Source organism: Candoia aspera, chromosome 6, assembly GCF_035149785.1.
Source record: "Candoia aspera isolate rCanAsp1 chromosome 6, rCanAsp1.hap2, whole genome shotgun sequence".
Classification (NCBI taxonomy): Eukaryota; Metazoa; Chordata; class Lepidosauria; order Squamata; family Boidae; genus Candoia; species Candoia aspera.
The window spans coordinates 42214392-42226514 of NC_086158.1; the positions used below are offsets into that span (position 1 = coordinate 42214392).

Below are 12123 nucleotides of genomic sequence, written 5' to 3' on the forward strand. Positions count from 1 at the left end.
CCAAGCTTTTATGCAAGATACTCAGGACATTGTGGAAAATATGAGGTCTAAAATGTGCCATCAGGTTAAGGATGTGGTGGATGAAATTGAGAAATTCAACAGCGATAGAAATGTTCTTTTAAGAGTGAGATTGGGATTTCTATTGAGATGCTGGTTGAAGATCGGATAGTGGAGAGAATGATCTGCAAGCAATAAGTGAAATTGACTTCCTGGTGCAATGCCATGAAAAAGAAGGGGTCATTATGTATGGGAGTTTTTTTGAAGAGAAGCTGGAATTTTTGAGGGGGGCAGTTGGGCTGTTTGATTTTTTCAAGAGAAAAGCTCTGCACATTGTGGGGATATGAAAATGCTCTGGTTTATTCTGAAGTGGGATAAGGGTTAAAGAATGTTTATCTGAATTGTTTTAAGGGTTCGACTGATGTTATTTGCTTTTAAGGATTTGGATGGTTTTAAGGATTTGATTTAAAGCTACTGTTTTGAATTGTTTTTGTTTTTTGGGTTTATGAAGATTAAGATTATTAAAACTTGTACTATTAAGTATAATGACAGACAATTTATATGCTTTTTAGTTTGATTTTTTTATAGTAGACAGAAATGTACAGAATAGTAGTAGGAAGGAAATAATTAAATAAGTGTTATCTTTTGGGGGATAAGTTGTTTAGGAGGTCTATATGAATTTTTTTCTTTATTTTAATATAAGGGGGGGTAACTGTACTTAGTGATTTTTATAATGTGCTAAAGTGGAATGATTTATAGAAATGATGTGGTTTTGGTTTAATACAGAGTAAGAGATTGAGTATGGAAATTTTTGTATATCCTTGCTGTTAAAAGTTGGAAGTCACATCTTTCTGTAATTTTGAAAAAAAAAATTCTCTGGTATTTTCACACCTTTTAAGTTCTTTTTTCTTTTTTCTTTTTTTGTAGTTTCTTGTTTTTTTGTAGCTTTTATCCTTGTCTTGAAACTTAATAAAATTCTTTAAAAAAAAAAGAGGAGCTCCCTTATAAGGGAAAAATACAGTGCTTGGGACTTTTTAACTTAGAAGAAAGACAAGTATAGGAACTATGATAGAAATTTATAAAATTATTGTGTAGGAAAGTTAGTGGGAAAACTTTCACTCTCTCATTACTGTAGAATTACAGGTCAACCAATAAAGCTGAACGGTGGGAGATTCAGAACAGAAGAATGAAATAATCCAGCACATATTTATACCATGGAATTCACTATTGCAAGATGTAGTACTGGCCAACATGGATTGGTTTAAAATCCCAAATTAGACAATTCATGGAGGATAAGACTATTAATGGCTTCTGATAGATATATGCTACTTGCATATATTGGGGATAGCAGTTTCTAGGATAGATGAGAGGGACAAAGTGATTATGTCTTGCTTGTGTAGGCTTCCCGTTGCCATCTGGTTGAGCACTGGAGCAGAATGCTGGACAGATAGACGTATGATCTGATCCTGTACTGCTGTTCTTTTAGCCTTTAAGTCTCTTCAGCACAGTACAAAAATTAATAAATTACAATTACTGCCATTATAGAAATCCATGTCAAATTCAGTGTTTAAAAATTCACTGGATTTATTTTTGTTTTGTTTTACAGAGTTTGGCAATTTAAACATAGTACTGTTAACAAAAAAAATCTAGACTTCTACAAGTCTTAGCTGGATAAAAATCATCTAATTGCTTAATATTCCAATTTTTGTACCAATTCATTTTCCATTTGGATTATTTCTGATTTCTGAGAAAATGAAAATGGAACCTTTACAGGCTGTACTTAAGCTTTGATTATATTCTTAATATAAGCTGTGGGAGAAGAATGTTTTGATTTTCCTAGGGTCTATTGCTACTTCAATTGAGTTGGCAGGGGATACAATTATGAGACATTAGATTCGGCTGTAGAAGTTAATTTTCCATGTATTTTCTGGTAGAATCATAAGAGAGTATTTAACTGGGGTATCACATGGCGCTGCTGTAGTAACTGGAGAGAGAATATACTTATAAATGTGGGGTGCAGGTACTCTTTCTTATGCCATGTTTGGCCATGATTTGTGGGGAGAAATCTTTCATTCTTCCACTTGCAAGCATGAGTGGGGCGGTGGTTTTTGCAGAATGCTCCCTGCAGATGCTCATCCCATTTTGCCTCTGTCTTAGCTTGTGCAAGGGTGTCCTCTGCTGAAGTGCATAAGGGAAAAAGCTTTTTATGAAAATGAAAGTATCTGAAGTGCCTAATAAGAGAGAAGATCCTTGAGTAACAAAGCCTTTGAAGCTTGAGCTAAGGTACACAAATGATGCATTGCTTGTATTTGTAAGTCCTTCCATCTCAGTGCATACAAATATCTACAATGGAAGAATGGATGGTGAAGTTAATGGAATTGGCCAAGATGGCAAAATGGACTACTTTGATTAAAGAAAAGACTTTGTCTAGCTATATTTCTATTTGGAAACCTCTTTTGGACTTTTTGCTTGAAACTGGAAGAAATGAAACTTTAATTTTGGGATTTGATGATTAGAACTGTTTATGATTATTGAAATACCATGTACTATTGTTAATTTTAGAGTAAGAGGTTAATGTATTTTATATTTGTATCTGAACCAAAGGAAGTCAGGAGCTATTCTTTTCCTATTCTTTTCTTTTTTTTTCTTTTCTGCTCTCTTAATTTTGCTGTTTTTCTGATCTTTTCTTCTTACTTCTTACTTCTTTTTCCTTTTTTTCTATTTTATCTTATGCTGATACTTAATAGAGTTTTATGAAAGAAAATCATGCATTGCTACTTGTGTGTGTGGTGGTAACCCAAAGCCTACTATGTGTTGTTTTATCATGCAAATTAGTATGTGTGACATTTCCTATTTGGATATATTTGAATATATGTATGGAAGTGAATACATGTATGGAAGTGACAGTGAAGGTTTTATTATGAATTAAAAAGCTAAAATGTATATCAGAGTATGAATTGCTGTAATCTAAATGGTGTGTATGAAAGTTTGTAGGTTAATAATAATGGCTTATTATGCTTCAGTGAATGATGAAAATGAAAGATTCAGGGATGAGTTTGGGGAGAATTGTGCAACATGCTGAATGAATGTGTTGTGGGAAAAAACATAGGTGGGTGATATGAATTCTCTTGGATGGATGGATGAGAATGAAACAAAAAAGTACTTAAGTGATTCAACAATTCAGAGACCTAAGAACAAATCAGCATTGTCACTGTTTGGTCAGTATCTGCTTAGGAAAAGACCTGTTTGTTTCAGTATGTGTTTTAAGCATGTCTATTCATGCATACACATGGTAAAACTAAAAGCATGATTGATTTGATTGTTTATGATGAAAGATTAAGAGAATTAGTGAAGAATGCAAAGGTGATAAAAATTTAATGAGGCAGGTTATTTTTGGTAATGTGAAGAGTTGATCTTGAAATTAGAGTGAAAGTGAAACAAGGGTCAGAAGAGAAGGTACATATTTTGTATGAAAAAAATATTAGAAAATAAATTAATCCCCAGAATGAATGGAAAGTAGTCATAAGGCAATGATTCTCAAATTGTGGCCCCAAGAAGTCCATCAGGTGGTCCACTGTAACCTCCCTTTATTCACTACCAGTCAGCTGGCTAGACCTTTATCACAAGTTAACTGACTTGCAGAAATGGATCAGTGACTGAAATATAGTTCATTGAAGCCTACACATGAAAATAAAGTAGGAACTAAGTTTAAAAATTCAGAAAATTAACAATAGGGAATAACACTCAAGTGCAGGTAACAGCCCATATGTGCTAAATGAACTGTGATTTTGCACAAGCAACCCAAAAATAAGAAATACGACAGTTGTAAAAATGAGATTTCATTGGACTGAAAATCTACTTGCCCAGCTCTGTAGGAGAGAGATTCCTACTGAAGAATTAACCAAGAGTTAACCAGTTTTGCTGAGTGTTGCTATCGTGGCATGGATTATGGCCTGACAGTTGGAAAAATGCCACTATTTTTCCCTTATACAAAGGGAAAGATAATGGCGAATGCAAAAAGGGAGATTAGCTAAACATTTGTGAGGAAGTGTTTGGCAGAAATCTGATTGAAAAGGTACATGAGGTGGCAATGACCAAAAGTTGTAAAGCACAGTTATGTTTGGTAAGGGATTTGCAGACCAAATTTTTGCTTTTCAGAAGGTCATTGGGAAATGTATGAATGTGAGGAAAAAAGCTTACCTCATGTTTATTCCTTTAAAGGCAGTATATGATAAAGTGAATAGGCTTGAATTATGGAATGTTTTGCATGAATATATAGTTGTGAACTGGTTGTTGAATGCAAATAGAATAGTATATATTGGAAGTAAAACATGCATGATAATAAATTGAATGCTTAGTGAATGGTTCAACATTGAACAGAGAGTAAGACAAGGAAGTGTGAGATCTGTTTGGTTTTTTAATGTACTAGACAACCCATGACCCGTTGGGTCATCATTTCAGAGATATTTCCTTACCTAAAGAGAGAAGCAGAATGACCATGGGCAGACAAAAAAACAGTTGAGAGCGGCTTCCCATTTCCTGCTGGCTTCCCCATTGACTTTCCTTGTGGGAAGCTGGCAGGGAGCTTTGGAAATGAGTTTGTCAAGTTTCAGTCCCATGGGAGTAATGAGTCCCAGCCAGAACTTTGGCAAATTTCAATCCCTGAAGTATATGGTACTGTCATCACCTCAGAAGAGTTCATACTTCCTGCTGGCCTCCCCATTGACTTGTGTTAAGCTGGCAGGGAGCATTCTTCTTTCCACATGTAACATAGGCTTGCGCCATTTCCCCTCCCCTCATGACCCACAGCAGAGCCCCAGTGAAGCCACTGCTGCTGCCTCCTCTTCCTCCTCCTCCTTGGCTGACCTGTGGAATTGCCTGCCACTTTGCTGGGGGGAGGGGGAACCAAGGGAGCTGTGGATTGTGAGGAAAACTGCACCTCTGCTCCCCATTCTGGCATGTCTCCAAGGGCCACCTCACTCCAGGGAGGAAGACGGCTGACCCGTCAACCACCAGCACCCCCCAGCCAGCCCTACCTTGTCAGCAAGCATCCAAGTCTCTCCCTCTTCCTTCCCTTACTGCCCACTGGTGATTTCAGATTTTGGCCTCAGTTCCAAATCAGCCAATCACTACTCACCCATCGGGCCTCGCCACCAGGCCAATTGAGCACAGGGGCCAGAGGGAGGTGGGAAAGATATCAGGAATACACTCATGATGATCACATGACCTTGGCTGACTGCGCTGGTGCTGAAGTGCCCCCAACTTTGCCAAATTTCAATCCCATGGATGTAATGGGTTCCAGATTTTGGTTGCCCTATGATGCACTCTAACAAAAGGGCTTTAAATTGCAAATAAACCACAGTGTATTGAATTTTGGAGGAAGCTGTGGCCTTAAACCTAACTGCCTCCATCCATGTATCTATTTGATAGACATTTGCCTATAAACACTTCTGTGTGGCAATACAGCATAAATTCAGATTTGGAAACTACTTTTCTTAGTACATCCAGAAAAACAAACTCTGTGTTTGTTTTTCTGGATGTTCTAAGAAATGTAGTTTCCAAATCTGAATTTATGCTGTATTGCCACATGGAAGTGTTCATAGGCAAATATAATTTTACCGTTTCTGTAGGAAATTTTTCATACATGAAATCCTCCTGAAACTTAATGTTTCTGCATTTAAGCAGTATAGTTTTTTGCTGCATGTTCAAGAGTTCTTGAAGTCATTGAGTCATAGAGTTAGCTTACATTAATATAGGGCCAGAGCTTCCATGCACCATAGTTCCAGAGCAAAAGGTAGCATTGCAGAGAAAACCAGAGGAGGGCAGGCCAGAGACGAAACAGGTCCCCCGCAGACGTTGTGCCACTCTTTCTCCTCCTTTGCCTGCTCCATATCCTTTGCCATTGAGGGGGAGTGGCTCACACCTGCGAATGAGCAAAGCCACAACTCCCAGGCTTCCCTTGCACAATATTTATTTATCATTGCACTTATACCACACTTTTACACTTCCAACACTCAAGACAGCTTACAACAATAAAAACATATGAAGTAGAAAACAAAATTAATACAATAAAACCATCTATTAAAATTATTCACGGTTATGTTTACAGAATATAGAAGAAAAACCCAATGTATTTCTTTTTAACATTTAATAACCAGAGAATTCCAGGGCTTAGCAATCATGTGGTTTGAAATGGAAGAGTGAGGTAACTGCTCTTCCCTGGGAACAAGATTAAGTAGCAACCAGGCCCCTTTTTTTTTTAAACTTTGCTGAAGATTGAGATTTGTTTTAGCTTTATTGTCAGTTTATCTTACTGGTTCATTTAAGTGCAAACCAAAATGAACAGTTCAGATTTAAATCCTCTGTAATTTAAAATTGCTCAATATTGAAATCTATTGTTCTGTTCTAGAGTGTTTTCCATAGCGCAGCACAATTTTTTTGTAAATAAAGATTATAATCTACCCAGGGTTTTTTTCTTGGTTATAACAATATGAAGGAAAATGAATTTTATTTCTGTTTTTCATCCAACTTGGGCCAGGATCATTAAAGCTGCAGTCTAGCATGCATTTATCTGGAAACAGGTTTTATTGAACTGAGTGGGACTTTATTAGATATGTATGAAACTTAAACTTTAAGGACTTCCAGTGGTAACATGGCCAACTGAACAGCTGCCCGTGAGCTCCGCAGACAGAACTGACAGCGGAGGCTTTTTTGGGGGCTCAGGCAGGCTTTTTGCCCTCCAGAACACCATCTTGCAGCCAGAAGATCGCAAACAGCATTCGCAATGGTCTGGTAAGAGATGATGGGAGGCAGGGACATCACCATTTCCATGCCACACTGTAGCCTTAAAGGGACATTAGGTTGAGCCACCCCATTTCTAAACCACCTAATTTATATATATATTTTTAAAAATTATGTACCTTAAGAGGGGCTTCCTACAGCAAGAAGAAGTGGACTCTCTTGGTGCTTATCATTATTTCTGGATTAAATTTTTAAAATCGTTTTAAGTTTTGGCTTGTTCACCCATTTAAAGATCAAGGAGGATTGAGAATTAATAATTGCCTCCCTGCTATTATTTTTGTACTGAATTTGAAGGATTTAATACTTTCCTACACATTGAATCTGCTGTTTTGAATCTGTTCACTTTCCCTGAGCCTTCTGTTCACTTTCCCTAGAGCTGGTTGTTAGTATACTTTCCCTTGTGTCAATATCACTCAGAAACTTTCCATTAACTCATTAACTCCTATTTGCCTGAGTCAAGTATCCAGGGGCACCATAATCTACTGCCTGAAACATGGAGGATTTCAAGGAGCTCTTCTCAGAGTTCCATTATGAGCTTAAGGAGACCTGCAAGCAGATCTTGTCAGATTCCTGTCAAGCTATTTTGCAAGATATTCGGGACATTGTCAGAAATATCTGCTTTAAAATGTGTCATCTGGCTGAGAAAGTTATGGAAGAAGATGAAAGAGATGATTCTACTGATAGTGAGATTGATGTCTTTGTTGAAATGCCAGATGAAGATTACATTCTGGCAGTGAGAGAGTTAAAAGAATAGCCTGAATTGCAAACCACAAAGGGAGTTGTTTTTCTGAGGGAATGTTATGGGAAAGAACTGGTTCTGTTTTGTGGGAGGCTTTTTGCTGAGAAGTCTGAGCTTCTAAGGGGGGCAGTTGGGTGGTTTGATCTCCATATGAAAAATTCTTTGTCTGTAATAGGGAGATATGTAAATGTCTTGGTATATTTCGAAGTGGGGTAAAAAATTAAGAATGTTTAATTGGATTGACAATGAGGCTTTTATGATTTCATTTCTCTTTAATGATTTGGATTAAGATTTATTGGACTTTTTTAAAGGTTTGTTTGATTTTTAAGATTTATAAGGTAATGTATAACAATAATTGTTTGGTTTTTAGGTTTAAAAGGGTTAAGATTGTTGAAGTATTACTAATTATAAAAGTAGACAATTTATATGTTTTTATAATTTGATTTTTATTATAATGGACAGAAATATATAGAATAGTGGTATGAAGGAAACAAATGTTTTTTGGGCCGAGGGAAGTTGATTTAGAGATTTATATATTTCTTCTTCTTTTTTTAATATAAGGGGAAGGAGAAATTGCATTTAGTGATTTGTATATGTGCTAATTGAATCATTTATAGAAATAATGCGATTTTGGTTTGATATAGAGTAAGGGATTGATTATGGAAGTTGATGTATATTCTTGTTGAAAGTCGGAAGTCACTTCTTTATGTAATCTTTAAAAATTCTTTTTCTTGTGTTTCATAGTTTTTAAGGTTTTTTTGTAGTTTTTTTTCTTTTTTGTAGTTTTTATCTTTGCTTCAAACTTAATCAAATTCTTGTTTAAAAAAAACTTAAACTTTAATACAGCCAAAGACCAGCATTGTACAATGCCATACTTATGTAGAAGATGTTAACAAATACTGTATAGTCACACATGAATGCCTCCTACATTTTGGACTGCGCATCTAAGCAAAACCCCTTTTATTAAATGTCAATAAAATGTATTGATTTTGCTTCTTGGATTATATATTTTTATGTTGATCTATTTTACTTGGTAAGAATGGATTGCTTAAAATTCCACAGTTGCATGTGGCATATATTTCTTACTCAGGGAGAGGGAGAAAGATGCAGAAATTACATTATGCACTGATTCTGTCCTGACTAAGCAAGAACCACGCCGAGACGAGGAAGAAGTCTCTAGTGTTTTATTACTGCTATTGTAGACAGAAAATCCTACCAAACTGAAGAAGTGTGGGAAAGTCCAGACAGATAAACCCCAAAAGTCAAGGCGGGTCTGTTCTGGTTTCTTTGAATGACAGCTCAAATTCTCTAAACTACGCATGTGTTTTCCCCCCTGGATAGGGGCCCCCTCCTGCTCACCATCAGTACTCATGACATTCTATTTTTGTCTGGTTGTGATTAAAAAACTAGAAGTGACAGGTGTTTTGCAGAATCAAATGCATGAGGTATTTCCATGTTAACTGAGCTTGGCTCAGGGCCGCAACTGGGGAGGGGAGGGCAAACAGGGCATGTGCCCCAGGCACCATGCTGGTGGGGGTGTGTGTGTACCAGAATGACAAAATAGTATATTTTGTCACCAACCCATGGGAGGGGGTGCGGAATCCATGTTTGCCCCAGGTGACACAGACCCTAGTTGTGGGCCTGGTTTGGCTCATTGCATTCAATTGTAGTAGAGTTGCTAGTATTTTATGTAATACTAGACTAATCATCATCTTTTGTTGTACTATACTAATCTGATCTTGCTTTGTGGACTTTTTCTTCACAGGAGCAGGAAGATTCAAATCCGGAATATTCCTCCACATTTACAGTGGGAGGTAAGGAATCAGATTAATTATTTTCTGCTATTTTCCCCAAATTCTGTATAAGAATATTTTTTACTATTTCCCCATAACATTATCCAGGGTATTATAACAGGCCTACAGAGGATGTAGTGCTTATTGTAATTTGTACTGACTTGATGTCAGTAATGTATGCAAAAATTTCAAATTTGAAACTTTTAAGCTAAAATGGACTGTTCTGGCAGCACCAGAAGTATTCTGATTTCAGAAACTTCTGGTAAGGTCAGAACAGCTTTGAAACCGTTCCTGTAAAGTCAAAATAGCCCATTTAAAATTTGAAACACTGTGCATGTCTCTATTTGGTGTCCTGTAGCTAAGCATTAAATGATGCTGGACTAATATGCATTTCAAAATAGGTGTTGTGAGCACACCTTGCCAAATGATCTGTACAACTTACTTCTGCAGCCTCTACAACTTTTTAAATGAGTGAGTTAATTCCATCAGTCAGGGTTAAAATTGCATGAAACTGTGTACTGTGATTTAGTACGTTTGAATCCATGTTCCCATCGTTCTATTTTAGTTAGGTTTTATATAGTAGGCTAGCAAAGTGTGACTAAGAATTGCCATTTATGTGTGATGAATGCTGCTTCCAGATGTATCTCATCCACAACGAGTTCTTAAATCCATCAGGTTCCATTGATGCATCAAGTACAGTAGAAGGATTGTAGCTCAGTGTTAGAGCACATGCTTTGCATATAAAAGGTCACAGGTTATATCCTTGTCATCTCTAGGTTGAACTGTGAAAGACTCTTTTCTGAAATCTGAGAGCTGCAGCACTGAACTAGATGGAACAATTATTTAACTGGAGAGAAAGCCAATTATAGGAATCTTGTTACTAATATTTCAGCTTTTAAAAAAGCTGTCCATAAGTGCTTTGCGGTTATGAAACACAGAGCAGCTTATAGATTAACCAGGTTGAATGTCTTGGTCTAAGGCTACTTTCTTAAGTTGGCTGGGGCAATGCTGGCAGTGGATCATGCTTGGTCAGCCATGCCATGAGAATGAAGTCTTAATGTATTTGGAAGGCCTCAGTTTTAGGAAAATGGATCTGTAGAGGAAGTCTGTGAATGTAATATGTGGCTTACTGTTTCATTAGTATTGTATATTGGAAAGGCTTAATAAACCAAAGGATGAGGCACTATGATTAATTTCCATATCTTTAGAGTCCCAAGAATGATCAAAAACTACATTCAGAATACAGGTTGATAGAGAACAATTTATCAGTTGTGCCAGTTGCAGTACTAGGTTATTTTTCCATTTTGGGTACAGGAGTGGCTGTAGGGATGACTACATGTGGGTGTTCGTTTTTTCTTAGTCATCATTCTCATACATATGATGATGTTTCTCATTAGAAGGCCTGTTGTGCTGCTTTTGTACAGAGGCCAACGTGCTAGGAAAATGACTTGCTGGCAGTAAATCAGGTGATTGAATTTCTGCTTTCAGGTATTGGCTGAAGAGGACAGCTTAAATGTTTAATTCTGGAAAAGGGGGTTGCCTGGCAATCTGTGTCTGTGGCTTTTGGGGAAGAATGAAGCATCAGTAATGGTGTCTTGCCAAGGTGACTATGGATGCATCTTCATTGAGTCACATTGTCTCTAATATTTGCTGGTGTCCATTCCTGTTTAACATCTCCTATCCCATGATTAAGTTTGATTTTATGCTCCAGGAGCCCCAGTTGTAAATGTGTTGCCACTAAGCCACCAAGAAGACATGGCCATACCCAACTTTTGTCTGTGGGGTAGGAAGTAATTTCAGCATAACCTGAGTGACTGATTTAAAGTAGAAAGTTGTGTGCTTCTTTGCAACATCCCAGTCACTTGAAAATATGAGCTGCTTTTGTGTTGTATCGTAGGTTTTTATACCCTTCTTCCAAAGCATTCATTGTTCAGTGTGGTTGTAGAAAACGTACTGGGGCTTAATGGACTAATTTCTTGATAGCACTTACTCCTATTATGATTAAATGTTTTGAGAGGCTGATAAAGGACCATATAGTCTCCAGACTTCCCCCATCGTTTGATACACTTCAGTTTGCTTACCAGTGGAACTGCTCTATAGAGGATGCAATCTCCTCTGTTCTCCATTTGAGCTTGGCACATCTAGAGGAGAAGAACAGCTATGTGCGATTGCTGTTCGTTGATTTCAGCTCAGCATTTAATACAATCATTCCTCAGCATCTGGTGGACAAACTGGGTTCATTGGGTCTTAGTACTTCTTTGTATAATTGGCTACTTGACTTCCTCACTGATAGGTCCCAGTTGCTGCGAGTTGGAAACAATACCTCCAAGCCTATTTCTTTGAGCATTGGCTCTCCTCAGGCTGTGTCCTGAGCCCATTGCTGTTCACCCTGATGACCATGACCGCTGTGCCAGGTTTACCACCAACTCCGTTGTGAAGTATGCAGATGATTCAGCGATGCTGGGTCTTATCAGGGATGACAATGATTGGGCTTATAGGGAGGAGGTGAAGGGTTTGGTGGATTGGTGTAATATAAATAGCCTGGTTCTAAATGTTGAAAAAACCAAGAAGATTATTATTGACTTTAGAAAGAACTGGCCCAGCCATACACCACTCTTTATTAATGACGTAGCTGTGGAGTCAGTCAGTAGCATCAGGTATCTGGGGTGCAGATAATGAATAGTCTGACTTGGTCTCTTAAACGAGCACAGCAGGGTTTGTATTTTTTGCGCCGGATGAGGAAAGCACATCTTCCACCACCCATCCTCCTTACTTTCTATAGAGGCACTATAG

At 37.5% G+C, this 12123-nt stretch overlaps 1 protein-coding gene across 3 annotated transcripts in view; it reads left to right on the top strand.

Annotated features, from left to right (window-relative positions):
- IGF2BP2 (insulin like growth factor 2 mRNA binding protein 2) overlaps nucleotides 1–12123 on the top strand; it is an 84093-nt gene that overhangs the window by 38805 nt on the left and 33165 nt on the right. For all 3 annotated transcript variants that reach the window (XM_063306845.1, XM_063306846.1, XM_063306847.1), the window contains exon 3: nucleotides 9303–9351. In XM_063306845.1, the coding sequence (XP_063162915.1) occupies nucleotides 9303–9351 (49 nt within the window). The remainder of the gene's footprint in view (nucleotides 1–9302; nucleotides 9352–12123) is intronic.